Source organism: Anser cygnoides, chromosome 20, assembly GCF_040182565.1.
Source record: "Anser cygnoides isolate HZ-2024a breed goose chromosome 20, Taihu_goose_T2T_genome, whole genome shotgun sequence".
Lineage (NCBI taxonomy): Eukaryota > Metazoa > Chordata > Aves > Anseriformes > Anatidae > Anser > Anser cygnoides.
Window position 1 is genome coordinate 1222994 of NC_089892.1, and position 27059 is coordinate 1250052.

General features: G+C 52.2%; 2 protein-coding genes across 2 annotated transcripts in view; one reads left to right on the forward strand and one right to left on the reverse strand.

Moving 5' to 3' along the window:
• SCAI (suppressor of cancer cell invasion) overlaps window positions 1-19600 on the reverse strand; it is a 42683-nt gene extending 23083 nt beyond the window's left edge. The window contains exons 1-2 of the mRNA XM_066980625.1: window positions 19470-19600; window positions 6408-6539 (exon numbers count right to left, since the gene is read on the reverse strand). Of these exons, the coding sequence (XP_066836726.1) occupies window positions 6408-6514 (107 nt within the window). The 5' untranslated portion in view covers window positions 6515-6539; window positions 19470-19600. The remainder of the gene's footprint in view (window positions 1-6407; window positions 6540-19469) is intronic.
• Window positions 19601-20225: 625 nt separating this feature from the next.
• Window positions 20226-22040, forward strand: RPL35 (ribosomal protein L35). Its single transcript, XM_066980626.1, has 4 exons — window positions 20226-20357; window positions 20583-20719; window positions 21037-21118; window positions 21820-22040. The coding sequence occupies exons 1-4, from the start codon at window positions 20355-20357 to the stop codon at window positions 21967-21969; spliced, it is 372 nt and encodes a 123-aa protein (XP_066836727.1). The 5' UTR covers window positions 20226-20354; the 3' UTR covers window positions 21970-22040.
• The last annotated feature ends 5019 nt before the right edge of the window (window positions 22041-27059 follow it).

The following is a 27059-nucleotide window of genomic DNA, read 5'->3' on the forward strand; positions in this document are numbered from 1 at the left end:
TGAATCAGTGTCAGAATAGCTTTGTTCAGAATTGACTTGAAATATTTTCAAACTCTGCCTGCACCCAGAACTACAAGAAGCATGATTCCTACAGTTTTTCAAAACCTGTTCTAACTGCAATCTCCAAGGAAATGCTGTTTGGCTTGTAGGAAGTACATATATCGAGATCTGACCATACTGTCCCCAACACATTTACCCCCAAAACAGCCAGGCAGCATATTCACTTAACATATGTACGAGGCTGTGTACTCATATATACGAGAAAGAAGCATGCATGGGCATGAAGCAATTCTTCACTACTGTCTCCTAACTATGGCTTCCTACTTCCAGCTGAATTCTCTAGTCACTTTTCAAATGAAAAAAGAATTAAAGTTGTCAGTGTTAATAAAGGTCCCATGCATTTTGCAAATGTTCAGAATGATTGCATAAAGGTAATCACTGTTTGGGGATACAGAGAGCCAGTGTCATAAATTGCCCTGGTTTTACAGATTCCATCCAAAAAACGACAACGCTGTCATGTTAAACTGAAGGTATGCAGCTTAACCATAAGTGTCTGAGGTAAAATTTTCCTGCTAAGACAATACTTCACCCTTCATATGTGTGAACTGTAATTCAATCACTTATTCAAGGAACAGCAGAATTATTCTAATCATTCTAGTGTCTATCACCAGTCAACACCCACCCGTCCTTAACACCCTACCTGAGGGCACCTGTCCAGCTACAAATCAGACTGGCCAACGATCCCGACACAGCAGACCCCTTAGGAAAGGCTGACTGTCCGGGGTGAGTTGTGTCCCACAGCTTCCACCAGTTATACAGGTAGACATTCACTTCCAAGTCAGCTATGAAACATATGGTATATTTATGATGCATTCATACCGTATTTGTTATTAACACACAATACACTGAACACATGCGCCTGTTCTCTCCAGATGTACCTGGAATGCCAGAGTGGCTACTCCAACACGCAGAATGGCAACAGATGGAAGTAGTACTCCCATGAGTGAGCTCACATGAGTCAAGTGATTGGATATGCACAAAAACATTGTCTAAGGAGTAGAAAGGAATCCATGCTAACCCCATAAACATGCCTTTATCAAGGCTCCTCAGTATTAACAGGTTCTCAACAACCTTAGAAAAATAGGCCTACAGTCAACCCAAAGAACAGACGACCATGTTCCTACATGCATTTTTCAACATGTGATTGAAAACATCTTACTGTCTTGCTAAGAGAAGTATTTTCATTGGTTACATGCACTGAAAGCTAAACTGGACTCTTACCCATAATAAAAAGAAAAAGAAATTAAAGACAAAACAAAACAAACCACACTACCCAAGAGCAAGCAGAATAATCTAATGGTAATTAGTTCACTTAGACTCATTTAGATTGAAAATATTTCTTGCTACCCATTAAGGAAATTTCCTTTTTTAGATGGATGAGGCTGCTCACTGTTTCAGAAACAGACCCTATTATAACATCATCCATAAATCAGCTGTGCAAGTGTCACCAGGCCAAGCAAGCAATACAGATGCTCACGGCTAACATTCACTGGGTCAGGTTACATCATCAGAGAAACATTTGTCACCCTCTAACTCACACTTAGTGATAGGTTGGAACCCGAGACTGTATTTTCCACACTGGTCTCCAGTGCAGAAAGACAAGTTAGTCAAGCCACATAACTCTCCTTGCGTACGTTCATTCAAGCTCCAAGCTGTATTTCCCCCCAGCTCCACCCCACAACGATGATGTAGTCCTAAGGATCTTAGCTTTAAATACACATGCTCTTCATCCTAGTAGAAGGCCTTCATCTGGGAGTTATTTGAGCCTTGGAACGAATGCAACAGAGGAGACCAAAACCCATCAGTCTCACTGAATGCATGTTGCTTACAAACTATACTGAAGCTGATTCAGAGGAGGTATACAACCCTACACGGAACTGGAATCACTTGTGCAAGATGGCATAATCTGTCATTTGATTCCAGAATTATTCCTTCAGGGAATGCTCTCTCAGATCATTGGGCTGCTTCACGCACCATCCAAAACCTCAGTCTTCAGCAGACTTGCAGACAAAAGCAGAATATTCTACCTCCAAGCCTGGGATGCCCAGACTGCTGCAAAACCACTCCAAACCGCCTTTTGGAAACCACGCCATGTCCTCTGGAAGAGTAAGACAGGCAAAGCAGCACACCACAATTTCCAGAGAAAAAAAATGTGGTGCATTTTTGCTAACTGGAACTACTTTAACAGCACCCTGGGTAGAAAAGTAAATTAATATTCTTTTGCTCATCAGCCAACTATACTTCCCACACAGCTTGAGGGGACCTAGCTTAGTTACTATATGCAAAACGAATCTGTTATCAGCTATGACACTTACGAACCCAGAAAAGCCGTTCCAGTACCTGCTGCTGCTATTCTATGGAGATGCCAAGGTAGCATTTTATTTTAAAAAAAAAAAAAAAAGGATCATCTCAGACTGCTCAACATCTTGGAACATACTTTGTTGTAGCGAGGGGTAAACAGGAGCATAAGCAGGTGCTTCAGACCAACACAATATACGTCTTCATCCAAATACAGATTGATACAAAAATACATACATTTAAATAATTTACTGCAATGAAAGATTCACCACTTTCTATTGTAGTAATATATGCAAAATATTGTAGTAATAAATGCAAACATTTCAGCTAAACAACGAAGTTAACAAATTGTCCAAATACATGACTAAGATATATTGCAAGCTTTGATATAGCAAGAGGTAATGTTAAATTTAATTAGCATGTGCACAAGTTTCATTGTTTGTGGGGTTTTCTTTGAAGGGGTAAAAAAAAAAAAACACAAAAAGAACACAAAATAAGATGCAAACTCATCATTTAAAATTAAAAAAAAAGGAAAAAAAAAGTTCAATGACACTGACTTAATGACTGAATTAGTAAACTGACTCCAAGTATTAATTTGAGCTTTCTAGGCAAAGTTGCTCAGGACATTTGAGCAGAGGTCTGACATAAGGAGAGAAGAAGATGCACCCTTCCTCCCTTGAATACTGGGAAAAAGCAGGTATTTGCACAAATGAAGAAATAAACATCTGTTTGCTGATGATGCTTACGAATATATCCCACATCAGTAAGCTAAAATGTTCTTTGTACCTCACCTGACATCTTCCCTCATGCAACTGACTCCTCTTATTTTGCACCTTCCTCTCTATACAAGCCTGAGCATTCCTCCAAAACCGAGTTCAACTTGCTGTGCTGCACTAGTTCGGAATATGTGAAAATCAATGATATTTTAAAAAGCTGTTAGTGCAGCGTACATATGTTTGGCCATTGTTGTCCACGGTCACTGCTGGGTGTCCACACGTATATTTCTCTAGCTTTATGCTCGCCTAATTGCAGCTGGCATAGCTGCACAATACCATGCGATTCCTCAGCTCCCCAGGGAACAGGAAAGATCTCCATGGAAACAGACAGTAGCACTTGTTCTTTTGATAGTATTCTGACATGGCTGTAATAACACTTCATTTATGACAATACATTACCATGGTTCCATCTCAGATTTTTGCAGACAAGCCCTGCCATTGCTACCATCCATTTTCCTTCCCATTTGCTGTTCTGTGTTCTGATCACGCATGTTGCTCCCATGTATCAAGAAATTTTGCTGTGAGAAAGCAGACGGCATAAGCAAGAGAGGACATTTAGTGCACAGCTTCTTTAATGAGACCAGAGGATCTGCCTTCTTTGGTGAGAAGTAATAGCCCAAAAGAATTTTAGAGACTCAGCTGACTGCAAAGCGGATCATTAATACAGCTTCTCCCACTGAAGGAGGCAGGGAATATATGATCCAGAATTAACTACACACCCAAATTGAAAGCAAAATACCTACAGTACAGCAAGACATTTTGCGGCTTTCAGATCTAGAGAAGGACAAAAGCCATACATAGAGAAAAAGGCAACAGCTCCCTCTTCTTCCAGGGTGCGCTTGGCTCAGGACGCTGGGTAGGGACCAAGGGGCACTCACTCATGCTATTACTGATCATGACCAGCTTCAGAGAGGGACGAAGGGGCAGCAAGAAGCAATCCCCAGCAACACATGGAGACACATCGGCCTCCAGCAACACATGGAGACTGTTTCTGATTTTTTGATGTCTCAATATTCCAAACGGGACGTGAAGACAAGAACTCCCGTGTTCTGAAAGGATGGGTTTCTCACCTCGGGCACAGAAGACTGGTTCCTTACCACACTGGAGTGGCTGGTGGGTAAATTCCACAGAGAATTTTATCCACTATTGCTGCATAGCCTTAGCAAAGACCAGCACTACTCCTGTGCTTGTAATTCATTTTCTGCCAGAAGTTTGTTCCATCCGTGCTGTTGGCAGATGCCAGATAGTACAGGAAAGCAATTAAAGGTGCTGAGATTTGTTTGGCCAGCACCTCGTGGGAGCTGTCACACAGGGACATAGCTCACAGAGACACTGAGAAAGTCCTAGGGGCTCAGCAGCACACTTCGATTCAAAAAGAAGGTTACAGTAAGTTTAACATTCAGAGCTTCAAACACATTCACAGTTTTGACAGGAGATAAAAAGGACAATTTCCTATTATGTTCATATGCTTGTAGTAATTATAGGCTCCTGTTCCCAGAACCTAGACAGCAGTGGGATAACGGGGTTTCAGCACGGCGTCCCCCTGGCCTCTACCAACCCACAGAGGTAAGCACACCAGTACAGCACGCAGTCGCCCGCCCCACCGATGCCATTGGTGTGAGAAGCCAGTCCCTTTCCCAGCGTGAGCCAGGGCTACAGCCCGCTGCATCACCTGAAGCTAGCAGGGCCCCGTTGTTTCTAAATCAGCAGCATCTCATAAAACTTAGAGGTTCAATTTGCATCTTACTGCAAGTCTGAGAAATAACAGCTAAATACTACCAGTTCTTTCCATGAAAGGACAGCAGTCGTGATTCTTGCAGCCAACACAATGAGTAACAAGACTTTGCAGTCTGGGAAAGTACAACACATGTGGAAAGTCTCCTCATTTAAGTTTCAAGCTTCTCTATGATACTGAACACACTGAAGCACTTTTTAGCATCAAAAAGAAGATAACAGGAGACAGCACACCGTGAAAAGCTGCTTTGTAACACACTCCTCTCCACATTTCGATGAGAAAAGCAAGTGGGAGTGGGGAAAGGAGGAAAAAGAGAAACTGGAACACACTTCATTAACAGTTGTTTATAACTTATAGCTCGTCCAAAAACAAGTATAGATACTAGGAAGACAACCTCCTTTCTAAGTTATTCTAGTAGGTATGGCCACAAAAGGACGGTATCACTGGCAGTGTGAGCATGAAGTATACTTTGGAGCAGCAACCTTGGCAGATCATCATATGTTTTCCTCAAATGCTGTATTTGGCATCTGTATTGGGAAGAGAGGAAGGAAATGCTACTGAAACAAAGACGTGGCAGGCTGAGCCCTTGCATTTTTGGCAGCAGCAATAGCTAAGCATCTGCCAACACAGCTATAGGCTCAGTTCCCTGTAGCTGAAGTGCCCAGAGGAGATTTCGGGAAGGAAATCATTGCTCTCCTCTCCCTCCCCCACCACATTTTTTTTTTCCATGAAACATGTTAGGGACAAGACAATGGCATCAAATACAGCAGCAAAGGCTACCATCATCTTCAAAACAGAAGAGGGCAGGCAGGTATCAATGTATTTATTACGCTAAAAGGAAAAGCAAGCAACTGGACTAAGAATCAGGATACTTGCCAAGTCCTTTCCAGGTGAACTATCCGGAAGAGAATAAGCATTAACAGAGGAGATAACCTGAATGCTGCTTTACCCAGCTACAGCCATAGGAATCACAGGCCTTGTAGGTGAAATGGCGGTGAAGTTTGGTGCAAGAAGCACCTACATTAACTGTGCCAAGTTACAGCAAGGACAAAGGCAGCTAACCATTCTAGGATGTTTTTATTTTCACACAGGAGAGCTGGCTGCTGAAGCCCATCTCTCTATTTTTTATTGCCCAAATTCCATCCAAAGGTTACCTCCTATCTTCTGTCTGGATAAGAAGGTTACTTTTTGTCAAAATACCATGGATGTACATGAAAACTACATCTCTTATCTGGTAATCCAATAAAAGTACTAACTCTGCCCCAAAAGAACAGACAGAATGGCTGTAAGTACTCTGCTATCTTTGTGATCTGCGCTTGAACAACATGCAAACAGCCCATGCGAACTTCTACAGACGTTCTTACATACATGGTCCAAAACCACCCCTACACAGGTGCACGCTGCTCTCTCCTAAACAAACTTGCTGGTTTCGAGATTAAAATGCTGATTGTACGTCGTACTTCACATTCACTCACATACTCGAGCGTATGTTCCAATGCTTTTCTGAAGGAGTACTATCAAATATGCAATGCACTAACCTTAAGCCATTGAAGAGCTGTTTAGATTTATCCAACAAGTAGCAAAAGTCTGTAACTGTTTTCCTCTCTGCCTGAGGAATATCATCTTCAGCTCCTCCTGATGACATGATTTCTTTTAGGGCAAACTCAGTCCTACAAAGAAGAAAATAGACATATTACTCAGTAATTGAGGGCTACTATGAACTCACCCAGATTAGATGCATGTTCCACAGGGATGGTGACAACGAGCATGCAATGCTCCCTTGGGTGACTCAAGACTCGTTAAAAGCAACATCTGAGAATCAAAGCATGGGACTTATTACTTCACAATGCACTAGCTAACAGAACAAAATTAAAAATAGAATTGGCACAAGAGTCATAAAATAACTGAGGACTGTATTCACAAACACAAAAATGCTAGTCAAAGGATTTTAACATAAACATTTGAGTTTCATACTTGGACAAAGACATTCTGAATTTGCCTTCCAGTTTGGGGGGATGGCAGTGAGTGTGCACTGCTGACCAAGCAATTCTGTGATTCCCAGGGCAGACAAGATGCAGACACATTCACCTGAGTTTTGTACACCCACGTGTCAGTGCACTAGAGCACTACTGCAAGAGCACAGGGTGCAGCGCACCAGCTGCCTGCTGAAGAGTTCCAGAAAAAGAGGAAGTTTCTGCTCACTGTCAGGAGACTGCAATATGGGTGAGTATGGGTGCCAGACCATGTAAGAGTTCAAACATACCAGCCAGATGTCGAAACCTGTTGGTATGAGTCCAGCAAAGCAGGATGTGAATATTGCAAAGCACCAGCCCACGTCTGAGATCCCTACGTTTGCGATCACACAGCGTGAAACACAACAGCCAGCACTCAGAGCACCAACACATGAAACCGAAGGGAACAATGAGAGCTGAAAAACAGATGTCAGAAGCAGCCAGGAGGTGATTCAAGAATTTCAGGAAGAGGGACAATACCCCAGCTCCCGTGTGTTCTGCAGCAAGCTTGACCTAAATCCTGTGGCGAGGCCCCTGGGTTCTGCAGCGCTCCGCTGGGGACGATCGGACGCTCTAGAGCAACTTCAGACAGATTTCTAAAAAACGAGGGGTTGCTTAAATGGCTAAGTATGTTTCATACAGTCAGTATATTATTCCCCAAATTTAATTTAATGGTACAGTCAGTTTTATCGTATGCTGCCTTTAAATTACACTACTCACCTACCCCAACCATTGCTAACATTGGCCAACTGAATCTGTGTTAGCCCTGGAGCAGGCAAGCAAAACCAACCACAGTCCTCACATTAGAGTCGCCAGGCCCTCTGCAAAGAGGACTGTTTATGCAATCACTAAAAGACAAGCTAGCAAATTCCCTGCCTGCTGCTCTGAAAGGTATCAGGCAGCAGACAAAATACTTGCAGAGAAACCATAAAAAGCTGGGGGAGAACAAAAAATGGGAATGAAGGAAGGAAAAAAAGACTTTTCAGATTGTAGACAGTTAAGACGTACTTTGAAAGCCTATGCTAAGCCCTGCCAGTTCCTAATTATTTAGCATAAAACTAATTTGTGGAAAGTCAGAAGAACTGCAGGGGAGTTGGGGGGAGGAGGGGGAGAAAGGAAGAGATTCCCCAGCTGAAAACAAAAAAAAATGGAGAATATTCTGTATGTTCAGCTTCATGATATGGCTACTGGCATAAGGCTTTGGACTTCTTATTGAAGCAGAGGGCCAAAGCACCTTTTCTGCTTATTGAAAAAAATGCCTGAAAGCACAGGGAACGACCTGTCTTCTTATCCAAGACTCCTGCTGAAAGAACCCAGAAAACAAACCGCATTTCAGCATACTTGGACGCTGCACACATACCTGGAAAATTAGTACACCCCGGAGACAGCCCGCTACAACATTCACAACATTTTTTTCTCCCCCTCTATACAGGGGTTCAGGAATGCAAACAAATGCATGTTGCAACCGAGCCACGCAGGCGGCACTGAGGCAACCACCAGCCCGGGACCAGGCTGAGAGGTGGCACCGCGAAGCGGGGACGAGGAGCGCGGGGCAGGCTCACCCGCAGCAGCACGCCATCCCCGCCGCTGCCCCCACCACCTGGTGTCAGAAAAACACCCACCTTTACCCAAGAGCCTTTCAGCCCCCATGACAACAAACTGGCTCTGAAGCCTGTTGTTTTGCTGTTTCACAAGACCCAGACCCGGTGTGGATGGGCGCAGCACGGCGTGGTGGCCACGCCGCCCTCCCGGCCGCAGGCAGGCTTCTCCTGCAGGGCTTTGGGCAGAAGTCTCTGTGAGAAACCAGGAACACCCTGATCCACAGCAGGACTTGGAAAAAATCCTACCTGCCAGCTTTTCAGACATGCACAGCCTAACTTCATTAATATTTGTCGAACATTTTGAGGGTATTCCTCTCGCCCAATGTTAATCATTACCTCGTGAGACGAGCACGGGAACTTATCTCATTTTCTGCTGATGCTTTTAGAGGGAGGGAGGTGACCAGAAGACAGCTGGTCTGAGACATCAGAACGAATGGGTAGGACTCAGGCGTTTGTAACAAGCTATTTCATTAGTACACAATACATTACACACAGAAGTCTCAACGTGCCCTATTTGTTTTAGGTTATTTTATAATGAAACAGCCAAATCGCAGTTAAAAGGAGAATGAAACAAAACTGTAGTTATCCACACAGTCACAAAACCACCAATGACCTGAAGATGCAAACGTAATCGCCCGTGGGACAGAACAGATACAACAGACACAACGCCTCCGTGGGGAGAGGGAATGAGTACGCCCCAAGTAGCGCCGCTGGACGGTGCCTGCGGAGGAGCTCAAGTTTCACTCTCTTGCAGGATAATTAAAGGCACGTTTTGGCTCTGCCACATCTTGCATTCAGAAAACTGGAGTACTTCTAACCACCTGGTGCATTTACAGATGGACACGGTACAGTGGAAAGTCCTCCTGAAATTCCTTAAGGAGATGCTTAAGGAGTAAGACGAGGCTTGCTCAGGATGGACACGTTTCTTACTCACCGTGCATCAAACCTATCTTCACGCTGATTATAAAAACAACCATACAGAGGTTACGCTACCAAAACATTCGGACTGAGCCACATAATGGGCAAGCAGAGCCTTCCTTCCAGGGAAAAAATAACGGAAAAAGAAATAAGAATTTCAACCAAGAAAGAAGTAGAAGCAGAGAAAAAATACGTGCAGTTGTAAGAAGCATGACAATTTCCATCTGTGAGGTATGTTTAGAAAAGCTGCTAGAAGGTAATTTTTTCCACAGATCCCAAGTTCAAAGCAACATTTTGGTTACAGGCACGAGCTGAGCACTGCTGCAATTTAAACCCTAGTTTCACTCAGCCACAGCATGTGCCTGAATATGAAGAGAAGATGGGAAGGGAAGATGGACAGAAAAAGGAAAATGAGCAGTTAAGTGACAGGAGAAGCTGGCTTTTCCTTTTTAAATCAAGAAGAAAAATAAAATCAGTTATCTCATGCACTGGGTTTGGCTTCTCATGCACCAGAGAGGGTGGCATTTGGTGCTGTACAAAGAAAGAACTACGATCGCAGCAGCGCAGGAAAGGAGGAGGTCTTCCCTGCCTCAGAGACTGTGTTGTAATGCAGCAGCATCACAGACAGAAGAGAAAATTATTATTAGAAACAGCAAGTGGCACAGCAAAGGGAGGAAGACAGCTACTGACATCGCCGTTTCCTCAGGGACTGCTGAGCTACAAATGACAAAAAGAAATAAAATGCAACCAGTAGTATATCCACAATGTAGACCTCTCCTCCTCGATTCAAGAAGTAACCCCGCAGATCCGTGCTCCTCTTCTGCAGACAGACGGTTGTCCCAGTTTTCTAAGCCCGGCTATATTAGAAATATCACCTACTTACGTTTTTTTCTTGTGTTTGATGTTTTTTGCTTTCTTTCACACAAAAGAAACCACCGGGCTGCTCTGCACATTTCTTGTTTTTTATTCAAGTAGCACATTTTAGAACGATGCTGCTGGGAAAAAATATGTATATATATAAAAATGGGGATGCAGGTAGGTAGGTAGGTATCTCTAGAGTCTGAAGGAAACTCTGAAACATTGATTTAAGACTTAAAATAAGACAGAAAAATGTTACTTTCGGCAGAAGTTATTATTCTCTCAAAGGTTTTGCCAACTCCTCAGGCTATACAAGGCAGAAAAATTGTGCTAGCCAAACACAGCACTTCACGTGCCAGGTTCTTACCAACGCGCTCTCAGAATGCACAATTCCAGGTTTGCTCAGTACAATACGTTGTTATATTGTGCAAATTCATCCCACTGCAGCATGGAGGATGGGAGAGAAGAGCTTACAGGCATCCCAGAGAATGCCAAGACCATGCAGAGCAGTTGGAGCTGAAAGGCAGTAGGAGGAGGAGGGGTTGGATGGGAAACGGATGAAAGCTTCACGATGCTAGCAAGTAGTTTTTAAAGTTATGTGTCACTTACATCACACACATTTCCACTTCCCTGCGGTTTGCTGTCTTTTGGCTAAGGTTTTCCAGGCTCGGTTGGAAGGGAAAAAGTCTGCTCGAGTCAACGGTGTGCACTCCCAACTGGCCCTACGCTCAGGCTCAAGCTTGCAAGGCAAGGCATGCTTTGTGCATGGTGAAAGGACACCCTGCTTCACAGAAACCAAGCTGACAGCGGAAGTCAAGCACAGATATGTTAACCAACGGCATTACGCGCACATCTCCCTAGGCAGATTTATTGCTCAGCCAGGGTAGCTGTAACCTGCGATCCGTCTGTCCGGTAGGAGCGGGCGGTCACAGCCTCACGCCTGACACTCGCTGCGGAACAAGCGGCGATCCTGGAGCAGGATGGTGCCCGCGACCTGGGCAAACTGCTGAGCACGGGCACGCCAAACGAGGGAAGGTGTCTGGAGCTGCACAAGCAGCGTGGGCTGGACGTGGCACCTCGACCTCCTGATGTCTCCTTTGCCAAGCCATCGCTCCTGCTCAGCAGCGGGATCAGGAGCCCAGCTGCCTTCCAGTCAGCCCGCACAGCTCCTCACACGCACAGCTCCTCACACAAATGTTTATGGGATAAGAGCCAAGAGTGCCCATTAGCAGTGCTTTATCTACTTCATTTAAATGGTCAATTGAAAAAACAACTCTTCTCACCAGACAATCGGCGTTAGACTTAAAACTCTCATCCTGTACTAGGAGAGGCACAATCCCATTACACAGCCTTTAGCTGCACATCTCTCCTGTATTTTAAGAAATCAAAGTCTGTATCACTGAGCACAAGCGCAGATACTTCACATACGTGATAACCAACCAGTCTTTCTTACTTCAAATCGGAGGAATTCAGCCCTAAAGCTTTAGGCATTTATACTTCAAACCATCACTTTCATTAAAAAATCCTATTATTTCCTAAGTATAGGCACAAATACATCTTTCGGAAGCAACTCTTCCTAAAAGCAGAACACATCGCTCGCATAGCGAGTGACTTCACGCACCTTACAAATACTGATCCCCGGGGAGGTTCAGCCTTTCAAAGATTAAGTCTGGATGTTGAATATTCACACTACGCAGATAAATGTTTATTATGACCCAGAAAAGTGATCAATATGACCCAGGGAAGCTTCGTGGCGAAAATTAGAACAAGAATCTGTATTTTATTTCAGGCTCCAGCTGTTTTGATTACTGGGCTTTCCACTCTGTCCCTTAAATAACCCCCACAGGAGCTTCAAAACAGGACAGCAGATGCAAGCCTAGCATGGCAACCCAGGGTGGTCAGTCTTGGGAACAGGAATAAGAGGAAGAGCAACATCTTATGGCAAAAGTGCTGCTCTAGTGTTTTTCACCCGCGCAACTGATGACAGCAGGCTGCAAACCAAGCAGCGAGCTAGGCTGGGCTGGCTGTCTTGATTAACCCTTAGCCTGAGAATCAGAACTTGCATTTCTGCAACAGATGCAACATGAAACAGCACACTGTCATATGAACGGCACGTCCTAAACTCTTGCTGATCTGGAGTTTCATTGCTTGCACCGAATACAAATGGCCTGGGGTTTACAGTTGAGGCTCTGATTAATATTCAAATGCTGGAGTCGAGCAGGAAATATAATCATGTGCTTAGACAAGTGAGCTAATGATAAGAGTAAGTTATGGTTGCATCCTGATTCACAGCTTCATGGATAGTTTTACCATTTTAATCAAGAAATCACAGCAGAGAAATATAAACTGCTTTTCAAATGCTTCCCACTCCTCGCACAGAGATGCAAGTAATAACCAAAAAGCAAAAGCAAATAAACTTTCTACATCTATCTTGTTGAAACAGGAACTTCCCCAGACTAAGGCATTATTAGAACTGCTCTCCACAGAAACTATTGGTGGAATTCTATTTCTAATCATTCTAATCTGTCAGGACTTGAAAGGTTTCAAACCTTGAGTCAGAGAGACCGGCTCATCCTGAAACATCTCCCACAGCATCACTGCCAAAAGGGAATGCAATATAAAGCCAGACACCCAGTAGGTATTAATTGGCTGATAAGAAATAGATAAAACTAAGCTCTTGATCACTCATACCCAAAGCCTGGTACCATCACAGCTCGAATCTCTACCAATAAAGGTCTGATTTGCTGTCCCTTACTTCCAGATCAGATTGAAGCACCATTCTGTATCCAGAAAGCTTCAAAGTTCTCGCTAGATGATACTGAAATATGGTGCTGGGCTCCTAACAGCCCGCTAACTCCCTGTTAAAAAGAAAGGACAGATGCCAAGAATCTTCCTCATGCTTTACTCCGAGCAGCTGGTTGTGGCACCTCCCCTGCTGAGAACTTCCTCCTGAAAAACCACACCGAACCACTGCAGATGACGGCAGTACCCATCAAAAGAAAAAAAGAATCCCGCCCCTGCATTATGCCAACGTTCTTTCCCATTTCATCCTTTAAGGAAAAACAAACAAAAGATTACTGGTCTACAACAGATGGACCAGCACCACCCTGCTGCCATTGGCCAGGAGAAATATGAGCATTTCTGCTGCTGTCAAGCAAGACGTCTACCTTTGCTATTCGCCTCTCTCTTCCTTCTACAGACTGGCATACTCGCCTCTTGTGTTTCCTTTCAAAGCTACGCTGCACGTTTTGGGAAAACCATCTGTGTGTTTCCACGTACTCTGCTCAGAGCGCTAGTCCTGACAGAGCTGCAGACAACACAAAATTAATTAGAACCCAAATCCATTCTTCTTGCCAAAATACCTAATTCTCTGCTGAGCGCCACCGTCCCCAAATTCCTGAGCCGCCGCTCAGTTCTGCGCAAGAACCCCTTTTCACATCAGCAAATATGTCAGTAAATGCGTGCCCCCATTCACACGTGCACGCCAGAAGCTTCACAGCTCGCTGGCGCCAGCACTTCAGGGGGAGCGGCGAGGGGCAGGCATCCATCGCAGCCGTCACAGGCTGACAGGCAGAGGAATGGGACACGTCGGGTACAGCGACTTGATAAAGAAATATGAGGAAAAAAATATATAGATTCCTTTATCATTCCAAGGTTTGTAGTACGAGCTGGAACCAAACAGAGGCATTTCTCATCCCAGCCACTGCTGACCCCGGGGCACGCCCGCGCTGCGGTGACTGCGGCTCCCCGGCCCCATCCTGCTCTCCCCGCGCCGGGGCGCAGGCCGGGGGCTGCAGCCTGCGGGACGGGCCCGGCCTACACCCGGCCAGGCTCCCCATGGGCTGCGCCCGCTGCTCGCACAGCACCCCCACGGGATGCACAACGAACAGGGCTTGCACAGAGCCCGGCCTGCGGAGACATTTTTGTGTCTGACCAAACAATCAACTTAAAATGTAACTTCAGACACAGAAACAAGTACCCCTTTCGTTCGGCTCGAAACGCCGGTCGGATCACGTTCTCTGTGCCTGGATGTTGGGTTACTTCAAAAGGGCACTAAGGGGAAATGCAGCACGAGCAAGGAGGGTGAAAAACTTCTATTTTGTCAATAAACGAGTGTGGCTGACTGAAAATCACCTGCAGATGCAAATAGCTCTACACAATCGGGAACTCTCCAGGAAAGTATTTTTCCTACTCAAAACGTACCGACTTTACAGCTCACTTGCAGAAGTAGCAAGCTCTGCGAATCAAGCAAGAGGTGAGATACGTTAAAAAACTAACAAAGCCACAAAGCCAAGGAGTCCTGTGGCACTGCCCCGCACGCTGGGCCAGGCCGGCGCCTCCCTGCGCACCGGTCAGCCGACGGGCCGCCCTCCGCTCCTGCCCCTCAGACACACCGACCGTGTCCCGCTCCTTCAGCTCCGCCGTGCTGTGTGGAATCACTGGCTCGAGAACCGTCAGGGCCTTCGTCCCTCCCGCAACGCTGGTGTCATCGGACAGCGACCCAAGAGTTACTGGGAGAAGCAGGAGGAGGCCTGACTGCAACCGCACAAGCCTTGTTTGCCGCACAGGGCGGAGGAGAGGGAAGATGCCCGAGAAGACAGGGCGCACGTGTAGCGCTCTCCAGACCCCCAGCGCTACGGCACGTGGACGTGGCCGACGGCAGACACGCAGGTGCACAAGCGGCAGCCACCGCAGGCTGGCAGCGCTCTGCCTTCACACGAACGCGCAGCCCGTCCCCGGCCCGCCAGGCGCCCAGCGGCCCGCCAGCAGCCGCCGAAGCCCGCAGAGACGTGGGCTGCCAGCCCCGCGCTGCCGCCCGCCCCTCCGCAGGAACTGACTCAAGACTCCCGCAGGGAAACAGCCAACGCTACAAATCCTGCTCCGCTCGGAGGCAAATGAATTTGAATACCCAGAACAGAGTGTCAATCTTGTTATTTCAGTTTCAAATACGTGCCTAGGCTATAGGACCAGTTTTTTTTACAAGCCCTTTATTGCTTCCAGCACACCTGCCTGCACCCAGAACTGCAGCTTTGGCACCGTTCCCCCAGAACCGCGTGGAGCTGCCCACCGGCACCATGCCCTGGGAACAGAAAGCTGCCCCTTCCCGTCCGCTACAGCAAGAGATCGTCTACGTCACGCCTTACCAGCAGGCTCTCTCTGAATTCACTCCAGGCCGACTCACTTTAAATACGAGCGACACAATATCACCATGGGATGCATATGTGGCCTTTTTCAATTAACTTCATAACACAAAACTTTTGCTTCTCTTCTTTATGCTCCTGCCACTCGCAATCTGTTCCACATTTGTCCGCTCCGTGCCCTCTGTGATCCCTCTTTTGCTACAGTTCACGACCCCCTGTGTATGGGATGAACAGAGGGCAAAGCCCCAAAACGCCATCACAGTTGGGTCTCTGCTCTTGTGCTGACTTAACCAGCTCACAGCTGAAAACGAGCCCAAGCCCGAAGTCAGGCTGAGGCAGAGCCTCTGGGTCACCAGAGTCCAGGAATCCCCAGAAGATGGTTCAGAAGCAGCATGGAAGAGGATGCACCTACTTCCTTTCGTCCACGTTTAATTCAAATCGTGACTCTGCAGTGGTGCCTGTATACCACCTACATGGTGCTTAGCAGTCATTTGCTTTGTATGAAAGAGCAGGAGAAAAAAAGAACATCAGGCTAGCCTACTCTTGGCAGGGGTGGGAGGGGAAGAGGAGAGAGAGAAAAACACCATCAGCTGCGGCGGGTTGAGCTGTGTGTATTTACATTTCACAAGCTCAACTATTTAGTGGTTTATTTACACACAATGTGCTTGGAGCAGCTAAAATGCCAGTTGTGTTTTATCTTGATTTGGTGGCAACGTGCAGAAGCCACAAAATCACAGGAAGAGCCTGTAAATGAGACGTGAACCTCGCACATCTGGAAAAGCACACAAGCCACTGCGAGAAGGGAGGAGGATTTTGGAAGCACAGGCACAGTAAGGGCTGAAACGCATCAGTTATGACAAGACACCAAAATACAACCCAGGGACTCAAAGGCAGCTCCCGAGTCACAGCAGAGCAGCACGCGCTGCAGGGCTGCGCATCCCCACGTCGCTCCCGCGGCCAGGACAACCTGCAGCACGGCGTACCGGGGCCCCGGGACGCGCGGGGTGCCCCTCCATATTGCAGCGAGCAGGGAGTTGCAGTCAGCTCCATTTTATGCACGTTCGATGGCACGACGCCAACACAACTGTTGACTGAGCCAAAGCTGGGCCCCCTTGAACTAAGCCATCACCTAAAGCAGTGTGGAAAAGCACATGCCTCTCGCATATACGGCGGCCAAGTTCCTGAAAAGCATCCGAGCTACACGATAATTTTTTTTCTTGACTCAGAAAACGACCGATGTTTTAACTCCTTTATACACACTCCTAATTCAAAACGGAAAGGTTGCCATACAATGGGACTTGATGTTAATGCGGTGCAGAGAATCCGGAGACCTCTTTAGGGCAAGCCATTTACTAGATAGTCCAAATGGCAGTTGGGGCCAGCATCCAGCCTGCAGGGCAGGACTCATCACATGCTACATCTTGTTAGAGTTCTTGGCCAAGGTGTCAATGGCTGCTTTCCAACAGGATCCGTACCCTGACAAGAGAGAATGCAGTGCAAGCTCGGGAAAGCTTTTTGATCAGCTCAGTTCTCCTCCTCCCTCCAAGACGGTGTTTGGCATTGAGCTGCCAGCAAGCACGGGAATTGCACGGAGAGCGTCACCACTCCGGGAATTCACCCTGCAGAGCACAAACCGCTCCTGGACCGTTACTCTACCACAAGGCAGAGAAATCCCTCTGCTGATTTCTACCTTAATTATATAAAAAATTGAGCTTCTAGTCTGTGTTCCATTATAATAATAGCAATAATTAAAAATCCTTCAAGCGAGGAGTCCTCCAAACCTGCTGTTCCATCCAGGCTTTTTGGCATCACACACTTCCTTTCTTGACTGATATCCTGAGGGAACCAGACTGATGGTTATTCTATTCTATTCCTGTTGCAGGACTGTACTGTGCTCTCTCAGCACATGTAAACTGCTAGGTAATATTTGTGTTGGCAACTAACACACATACTTTACAGAAACAGACCTCTATTTGACCCTCCATGCGGCTCCCACGTACAGCTTCGTGCACTCCTTTAAACAGCCTTCCTCTGCTGCAACACATACCCCATTCCATAACTCTGTTTCCAGCCTGTTTAAAAACTACATATCCAGAATAGGGCTTATGTGCTTAAAGAGAGCAGCTTGGCTATGAGAGCCAAGCCCGCAGAATGTTCTTAGGCAAGAATACCAAAGAAAAAGTGTAAAAATTGCATGTAGAAGTCCTGGTTTTCCTCCTGCACAGCTCGCTCCAACTAAACATTTCTATGAAAAGAACTATGAAGAGTTCTGTGAAAAAAAGACACCAACACAGATTTCTGTGATAAAACTGATGGCTGTATCCTGCTTTTTTTTTTTCCCTTCCAAATACTGCCCAAATAGCTAAGACTTAACTGTAACATCACTTCAGAACAGGCTTTCACACCAGAACTCTTCCTTCTGGCCTCAAAGTCACCATACATGGCAAAAGACAAGCCAAAGCGACGCGTCCAGATGATCGGATTCATCTCCATTATCCATTTACACTGCTGTTTATCAACAACTCCTTTTAAAGCCAGCTGAGCTAAATCAGAGCAGAACCGATGCAAAGGTGCAGCGTGCACAGGCTGCATGGCGCAAGCACAGCGGCGACTTTCAGCCTTTTATCACGAGTAGACCTAGTTTCTCTAGTGACCACTGCGAACAAAGCACAGGGTGCTACTGTCTGGATGGTCCTCACACGTTTGATGTAAGCATGTTCTCACATGCTCACCCCAACCGGCCATCTTTGTGAGAAAACCTCCAGTGTTCATAAGGGACGCGGATTACCAAGTGACTTTTGTCTGTGCGTTGTACCCGCACTTCAAAATAAAGCAATGATGACAATTGTCTCTATAAAGCAGGAATATATTTTTCCTCTACATATGGTTTCTGTGAATAATTGCTTTTATATTTTCTGGAGCAAAGTACCTGGCTATCACATTTGTGTACGCTGTCTGTATTATTTTGGCAGCCCAGACTGACTGGCAAGTTATATTCTTCGCTTCTCGTTAAGCAGCTCATTATTTCATTTTTTTTTTTAAACAAGCATAATCCAGTTTACCAAAATATCTTAGAAGAGACCGACTTAACCGACTCCAAAAAGAAGCAAGAACACGATTTAGGAGCAGGTGTCACGCTTCTTCACCGCTCCCTGCGCCGCCGGAGCGCGGCGAGTCGCGGCCGTTACACAACGGGGCTCACCCCGGGCCGCCGGGCAGCGACTGCAGCCGCAAACTTCCAGGGCGAGAGCCCCGGCAGGCCCCTGCTGCCATCCCCAAGGCTGCTCCCACCACCGCAGTTTCGCTGCTCGCAGGAATGGTGGGAGGGCATGCGCATGCTGGGAGATCCGCTTCGCCCAGCGTTTTCATCATCCTACGGTCCGACAGTGCTGCTCCGCGCTGAGACGAGACGCCGAGAGCCACGGCTCGCGTTCGGACAGCTCTTGCAAAACCTGGCAATTTTTTTTACGATAACGGATCGGGGTGGGGGGGCTAGAACTGCCGAACCGAGACACGGCACGAGCTCGGAGCCCGATCGCTACGGCACAAAAGCCCAAGGGAGATGCTGCCACGAACGTGCCCCGCTCTACGTGCCGGAGGAGCAGAGCCTGGGAGCTGACAGCCGCCTCTGCCCGCGGCCTTTCTTTGGGGCCGCCGTCAGGTGCTGGAGGGCACGGCTGGGGGCAGGAGGGCGCAGCCGGCCCCGGGGGGCACGGCCGGACCCCAGCCAGCCCCCATCCGGCCCCGGAGGGTCCCCGGGGGGCACGGCCGGGCCCCAGCCGGCCCCCGGTTTCTCAGCGCCCGCCGCCCCGCGCGCCCCCCGCACGGACCCCGACCGCCTCCCGCGGGGCGAGCCCGCCACGCGCCGACAGCCCCGGGGGAGCGCGGCCGGGCCCGGGGGCAGGCAGGTGCCGCCCGGGGGCCGCTCAGCGCCCACCGCCGGCCCCGGGGGAGCGCCGGGGCACCGGGCACCGGGCGCGGCGCTGTCACGGCCGCAGCGCGCTCCCGCCGCGCGCCGGGCACCCGCCGCCGGGGCCGGCCCCGCACCTGCCGCGGCGCCGCCGCCTCACCTGGGCCGGGCCTCGGCCTGCGGCGGGGCCTCTCCGCGGGGACCGGCGGCAGGCGGGGGGCGAGGGGACACCGGCCCGGCCCTGCCCGGCCCCACGCCGCCGCTGCTGCCCTCCCGCCCCGCCCCGCGCACCTGGAGGCCGTGCCGGTGCCGCTGTCGGTGCCCGTGCCCGTGCCGGTGCCGGGCGGGCGCTACCGCCCCCAGCCCCCCTCGGCTCCGGCCGCGGCCGCCCAGGTCCGGGGGCGCGGAGCGCGGCTGCCGCCTGCCGCCGCTCGGGGCCGGCCTCGCCCCGCCCCCCCGCCCCCATTGGGCGAGCGCCTAGGCAGCGGCGGGACGGCGCGCCCTGATTGGCCCCGCGGGACGTCACTCGGGAGCCCGCCTCGCCCCCCCGCGGGGCCGGGCACGGCGGGAGGCGGGAGGCGAGCGGCGGCGCCATCGCGCGGGGACGCGGCGCGGCGCCACACGGGGCCGGCCCAACGCCGCTCCGCCGCTCCGGGACCGGCACCGGCACCGGCCCTCCCCGCGTCCCGCCCGGCCTCAGCCCCGGCCCCGCCGCGATGACCGCCCCCCGCCCGCCGTCACGTCCCCGCCGCCCCCATGCGGAGGCCGCCGCACCTCGGCCCGCTCCGCACCGCCGGCTCCGCTCCGGGGCAGCAGCGAGGCGGGGCGGCGGGGCGGCCAGCCAGCCCGGTACCGGCGCCCAGCCCCGCCGCCGCCCCCCGCCCTCCGCGGCCGGTACCACGGCGCGGCCCGCGGGGGTGTGGCGCGGCTCAGGGCCCTCCCCCCCCCGCGCCGCCGCCCATTGGTAGGCGCCGGGCCGCGGCCCCTCCCCCCCGCCCCGCGCCGCTTCCGGCCCTTCCGCCCGAGCCGCGACGCCGCCGCCATCATGGTGAGCGCCCCGCGCCGCCATCCGCCGCCATCCGCGCGGGCACCGGGACCCCGAGCCTCGGCCCGGCGGCCCCGTGCTCTGCGGGCCCGGCCCGGCCTCACCGCGGGGGGGGGGGAGAGGGGCGGGGGGCGGATGGGCCGGGGGGCGGCCGGGGCCGGGGCGGGGGGCGGAGGGGGTGCGGGGCGCCCGCCTGACGCGCCGTGACCGGCTGCCCGCCGCCCGCAGGCCAAGATCAAGGCCCGGGACCTGCGGGGGAAGAAGAAGGAGGAGCTGCTGAAGCAGCTGGAGGACCTCAAGGTGGAGCTGTCGCAGCTGCGCGTGGCCAAGGTGACGGGCGGGGCCGCCTCCAAGCTCTCCAAGATGTAAGCGGGGCCCGGGACCGGACGGGGCCGTGAGGGGCCGAGCGCAGGGACCGGCAGGGACCGGCCGCCCCCTGCTGCCCGCGCCGGGGGGCGGAGGGGAGCGTGTGGGCCCGGGGCTCGGTGTGCGGGGATCTGCTCCGGGGCGCTGAGGGGAGGCCTGCTGGGTGGTGCTGTGCCGCAGCGCAGAGCGGGCACGGTGCGAGCTGCGTGGTTGTGGAATATCCCCGTCGTCTGTTTTCCGTGGTTGTTTAAAACTGTGGTGGTTGTCCCTTGGTGCGTTCTGAGACCTCCTTTTTTTTTTTTTCCCCCATCTGCAGCCGTGTGGTGCGCAAATCTATTGCTAGAGTCTTAACTGTGATCAATCAGACTCAGAAGGAGAACTTGAGAAAGTTTTACAAAGTAAGTCCGAACTTCCTACGCAGTGATTTTTGTTATTCTCAAACACGCTAAAATTTCAGAAGCATTCTAACATTATAGATTCTTACTTTTAAAGCTTTAAACTTAAGGAAAAAAATGTTCATGTATGTATAAAGTTTTCTAATCATGGTTCATTTTAAAATACTGTTAAGAGACTAACCAGGATTCTGTAAGCTCAGTGTGAGTATGTTTTGCCAGGAGAGTTTTCTGGGCAGCACCCTTTCTCTGAAAGTCTAGTATATTTTCTTGAAGGTGCGGTTCCCAGAAATGCAGATGCTCTGCTTGCTAAATCTTAATTATTAAGTTGCAGGTGAGTGAGCAATTCTCGTGCTCAGCACATTCCTGTAGTTTTTAGAATAATACTTGTTAGGGGTGTGGGTTGGTTAGAATGGGAGAAGAAGAAAATTTCAAAAGGTCTTGGGAAATTGGGACCCATAAGATCAACTACTTACCTCTAACCTGAGTGAAGGTTAGTAGGACTGGTACAGAAGTTAGTATCAACTACTGCTTCCCAGCGGAGAGAAATCCGATAAGCTTGTAGACTGTAATGATAGTTCTAGTGCAAAGAAGCTTAAAGTACTGCTGCTAATGTTTTTATAGGTAACTCAGCTCCTTGTGAGCTCATGCATCGATCTCTGCATTGCAGTCTTTTAAACTCAACTGTTTCATGTTTTTTAAAATAGGGCAAAAAGTATAAGCCTCTGGATCTGCGGCCGAAGAAGACTCGTGCCATGCGGCGCAGGTTAAACAAGCACGAAGAAAATCTGAAGACCAAAAAACAGCAGAGAAAAGAACGTTTGTACCCTGTCCGGAAATATGCCATCAAGGCATAAAACGGCAGCGTACTGAAAGTTCTTAATTGTATGGGCTGGGTATGTCTCATTAAATAGAACTTTGTTTGGAAGGTGTTAGTGGTGGTCTTTTGAGTAGCAGTTAGATAAAGATGTCTTCAGCTTTATGGAGAGAAGTCAGAGGATTCTCAGAAAACTTGTTTGAACTTTTATTGGTAATGAATATGCTAACGTAACTTGCAGCCTACGATTATCTTTTCTCTCTGAAGAGCAGGTAAATGAGTACAGATCTGTGGAGCTGGCACAGAACCTGTTAAATGATTTCTTTTTCTGTCCCTTGCTGGAGTTCTTTGGAACCCAAAGTTGTGATTCTGAAGGCCTTTTTTGGTTCTGATGTAGTGAAGAGTTGCACAGAGCTGTCCAAGCGTTATTGATGTAGTAATGGTTTGTGTTAGTATAGCTAATGTATTCTAACATGAGAAATTCTCTACCCATCAGGGAGTCCTTACACACAATTGGATCCAGATTCTGTTCAGGGAAAAGATCTTAATTCTGCTCGCTGAACTCAACGTAGATCTGAAGGATTTTTAAGCCTCAAGCAAATCGTAACCAGACAGAGGTCTAATTACGTGTGGTAAAGTGAATTTCCCATATATTGAGATATTAGGAGGGATAGCTTTACAATGACGCTAATGTTGGCTGTGTGATAGCTTCATTAAGGGCTTAGTGCGGACCTGAACACGATGCACTTGGCAGTGAAGGAGGCGCAGCCTGACAGCTCTGGCCCGGGCCCTGCACGCTGTCAGGTTGGAGCGTTGAGCTGTGGCTTCTGTAGGCTAATGCGTTACCGAAATACGTGCAGCGTTACAAAATGCTTTGCTTACCATTTCTGAATGCCCTGCAGTGGCCAGCAGTAGCCTGTTCGGGATAAGCACGAGCTTTTCCCCCAGCACGCGTGGCCCTCCAGAAGAAAAACAAGCAGACCGCTGGGAGGATGCAGATCTGCGCACTGCTGTCCCAGGAGCCTGATGCCGTTGGGTTACAGATTGTTAACATGCTGCCCACCATTCAGTAAAGAAAGGGGGGAAAAAAAGAGGGGGGGGGGGAAAGCTTAAGTACCAGGCCCTGAGAATCTAAGGTGAAGCCACAGGCTTGGACAGCATCCTCATGCCCGGGGAAGACTCAGCATGTTGGCCAGGCTGCACAGATAAAAACGAATCGTGGCTCGCAGCTGACACCTCTGAACATCCTAAAGCCATTACTGAGAATTTGTTAATTCTGTGCTGCGGTTCTCCAAGGTGCGGTTCCAGACAGAATAGTTGAGGTCAGAAGGTACCTCTGGAGGTCTCCAGTGCAGCTGTGCTGAGAGCAAGGCCGACTTTGCAGTTAAATCAGTTTGTCTACCTTCTTCCATATCTAACGGGTTGTAGCTGCAATCTGCTGTTTTTCAGAAGCTTTTCTCTGTCCACCTGTGAAACAACAAAGCAGAAAGCTCAGCTTGCCTCAGCGCTGCCCCTCTGAGCTCCCCTCAGTGCAGCGTTCAGGGTGAGGGGCACACTTTGTTTCTGCATTCTTACACAAGCGGTGGTGGAGCAAAGTGTAACTGCTGTGTGGGGTGGGGTTCTCGTGCTGTGCTTTCCTGTCGAGGGGGGCAGTAGGTGACCTGTTAGATACCTGGCTGTGAAACCTAGAGTGCGAGGCAAAGGGATCGCCACACTGCTGCGGGAGTTAATAGGGGACAACACCGTAAGTTTTTGCACAATCTGCACCAGGTGTGTCGGGAGAGCCAAGTGCGTTTCAGGCACTGCATTAAATCCTGGGGCTGAATTGCTCCATCTGCCTGTAGCAGGGCGGCAAAACGTGCGAGCCCTGCCCTTTCATCAGAATCGCCCTGCGCTGCTACAGAAGACATCCTGTGGACAAAAAACTCTAAAAATATTGGGAGCAACTTACTGCGGTTCTCTGAATGGATGCAGGAGTGACGGGCTGCAGGGGGAGGACCGCACGTTACAGCTGTCGGAGCAGGAGGTGCTGCTCCCTGCCCTCCGTGCCACGCTGCGCAGGGCCGGCAGCGCTCTGTGCCGCTTCCCGCTCCGCCGAGCGTCCCGGCAGCCGCTGGCCTGGCTCTGCCGCCGGCCGCGGGCCCTGGGCGCTGCCGCCGCCTCCGTGCTCCTGCAGCGGCCCGGGGGCAGGGGGCGGTAGCGGGGCCGGGCTCCCGCTGGCAGCCGCAGCGAGCACCTGCTGCCTGCCCCCGGCCGGGGCGGGGGGCGCTGGGCTGACGCGGTCCTGGGGACGGCCGGACGGACGGACAGACAGACAGACAGACGGACACCCCTCCGGACCCCTCCCTGCCGGCAGCTGCCGCTGCCCCGTCCCGCGGGGCTGGGCGGGCCCGGGCTGGCCCCGGCCGGGCTCCGCGTCCCCGCCGGCCGCGGGGCGGCACCAGCGGCACGGGCAGAGCCCGCGGGGAGCGGGGGGGCGGCGGCCGGGGCCCGGCGGGGCGGCTGCGGGGAGCCCCGGGCACGGGGGGGGGGCTCCGCTGCACACAAAGCGCGGCGCTCCCGGCCCTGCTCCCGGTGCTGCTCCCGCTGCCTCCCTCCTGCGGGACGTCAGCCCCGCGGCTCCCCTGGGCGCTGCCCTGGCTCCTGCACGCAGCGGGGGACGTGGGGGCGCGGCGGGCCGTGCGGGGCTGTGACCGCGGCCCTCGTGTCCTCGGCCGCGCCCGCTGCCCCCCGCGTGCCACCGTGGAGCCGTGCGAGCGGCGATGCCATCGTCACCCCCGGCCCGGGGGGCAGAGCTGTGTCCCCCCGTCCCGCCAGCCCCGTGGGCAGCCCAGGTCCACCCGGGGCAGCCGCCCGCTGGCTGCCCTGAATGCTGGTTTTGTTGGCCGGGCAGGGGGAGGCCTTGTCCCCGCGCCGCCCCCGGCCCCGCTGCTCCCGTGAATGCGGGCAGTGTCTGCACGCAGGCGCTGCGCCGCGGGGCCCCCTCCCGCTGTCCTGGTGGCTCCCGGACAAAGGTGGCACTGGGGCTCCCGGACCCGGGGGTGCTGCGTGCCGGGGCCCTCTGACTCCCTGCCAGCCCGGGCCGCGCACCCGATGAAGGGAGCCTCTGTGCGAGGCCGAGCAGAGCCCAGCCGGGGGAGCAGCGCGGGCGGCCCTCCTCCCCCCGTGCCGTGCCACAGGGCGCTGTCTGGGAGGGAGCGTTTGTAGGTGCGGGGGCACCCCGAGCAGCAGGAGCCCCTCCTGCAGCGGGCAGGGGGGAGAGGCAGCGACACGGCCACCGCGCTGCACGGGCACCGTCCGGCCCCGGCGTGGCCCCGCTGCCAGCCGGCCAGTGCCGGGGTGCGCAGCAGGAGGGAGCAGGCCCGGCCGGGCTGCGAGCAGGCAGTGTGCGCGCTGGGCCGAGGCAGCAGCGCACGTGGGAGAACAGTAGCAAACCCCGACATCTGGAAGAGTTTTGCGTCCTGCATTGTTTCTTTAGTTCTGGCCCATTTTTGCTGAGATTCTCCTTGGCGGGGACTGCAGAGCGCAGGCTGGCCAAGCAGAGGAGCTCCCCGGGAGCACGACACCGACGGAGGGGTGGAGGCTGCCCTGGGGCTCGCAGTGGGGGCTGAGGGTCCGAGTGGCCCCTCTGCGCATCCCCCCTGGTCCTGGGGATGCCCGGGGGGGCTGCTGCTGCCCAAGCAGGCGGAGGGACTGTTCTGGGAGTGGTTGCTTTGTCCCAGCATCACCTCTGGCCCCGTCCAGCCCTTAGGGCACCCCGAGGGGGCTGCCATGCTCGGCTGCCTCGCCAGGGCGGTTTGGAGCAGCAGCGGTGAGCCTGGGAACGGATTTGTGTTTCCACTTGCGAGTGAGTCAGCCCCGGCACCGCCAAGGCCCGTGGCTCCCTCCCTTCCCTCCGGCCGCTGCCGCCTGCCGCTGCCCACCCCTGCCCCGCGGCGTGCGGGGTCAGCAGGGCTCGGCCCCACATCACCCACGGCTCTGCGGGTCCTGCACTGGGACCTGCGGAGGCACCGACACCTTCCCACCAAACGAGTCCCAGCGCAGGGGGCCGATGGGGTCAGGGCACACAGAGGGGCACGGGCAGGGGCTGAGCCTCCCACCCCCGGGGGTCCTGGGGGCCGCTAGGCTCTGCTGAGCTGCTGCCGGCACGTCTGGGCACCGTCACGGCACAGCCCTCCTCTGAGCCCCAGCCCTGGAGCCCCGGTGTGCCGGCAGGGACCAGCAGCCCCCCATCCCCCAGCCCCACCACGCAGCTCCCCGCCCCCTGGGCCTGGGGACAGTGGCTCTGCTGGGCGTGAGGCCGTGCTCCCTGCCGAGCTGCGCTGCTTCCTGCAGTGACTTAGTCACAGCCCTGTCTTTTGCTGGCCCTGGGGACCATCAGCTCTATTTTAGGTACAGGGAACGACGGTGTCTGATACGGCACAGGGAAGGGGGGCGGTGGGGCCCAGGGCAAAGCGGGAGGGGTGAGGGGATGCCCCATGCCCTGTGCTCTGCCCCTTCTGCCCCCTCCTGTCCTGCAGTGTCTGTGCGGGGATGTGCCCTCGGTGCCTGCCCAAGCCCAGAAAGGGGCACTTCAGCGGATGCCAGAGCCCCCCTGGTCCTGGGGTCAGTTCGTGCCTCGGCTTCCCCTCCGTGCCGTTCCTGGCAGCCCCGCGCAGCCCTGGGGGCTGGGAAGGTGTGTGGGGGCCGGCAGCGCCTGCTGCTCGCCCGACCAGCCTTGTTTGGGTTGGTCGATATTCGCATCCTGAGCCTCCTGCTGCACTGCCAGATGCGGCTTCATCGGTTACAAGAGAAACAGCTCCCTGCCGCGAGCACGGCCCCGCCAAGGGGGGGACTGGAGCAGGCCTGGTGCTGGGCAGCGGGGTGCTTTGGGGGGAGCCCCCCCCTCACCGCCAGCCGCGGGTGCAGCGAGCCGGGGGCTGCCAGGCAGCTCGCAGCGGGGACGTGCCCCTTGCAGGCGAGGCGCAGCGGGGAATGCCTCCTGTGCCGCTGGCAGGGGCTGCGCCCAGGCCCTCACGTAGCAGGGACAGTGTGGAGGGAAGGGTCAGGGAGGGCGATAAAAATAGACCAATGTGACACTCGGTACGGCTGGCTCTGGCTTTGAAGCATGTTTGCAATGTGGGCACAGCA

Coding starts and splice junctions, on each gene's coding strand:
- RPL35 (XM_066980626.1), top strand. Junction 20,720..21,036: donor GCCTCCAAGCTCTCCAAGAT/GTAAGCGGGGCC, acceptor CCCCATCTGCAG/CCGTGTGGTGCGCAAATCTA. Junction 21,119..21,819: donor ACTTGAGAAAGTTTTACAAA/GTAAGTCCGAAC, acceptor TTTTTAAAATAG/GGCAAAAAGTATAAGCCTCT.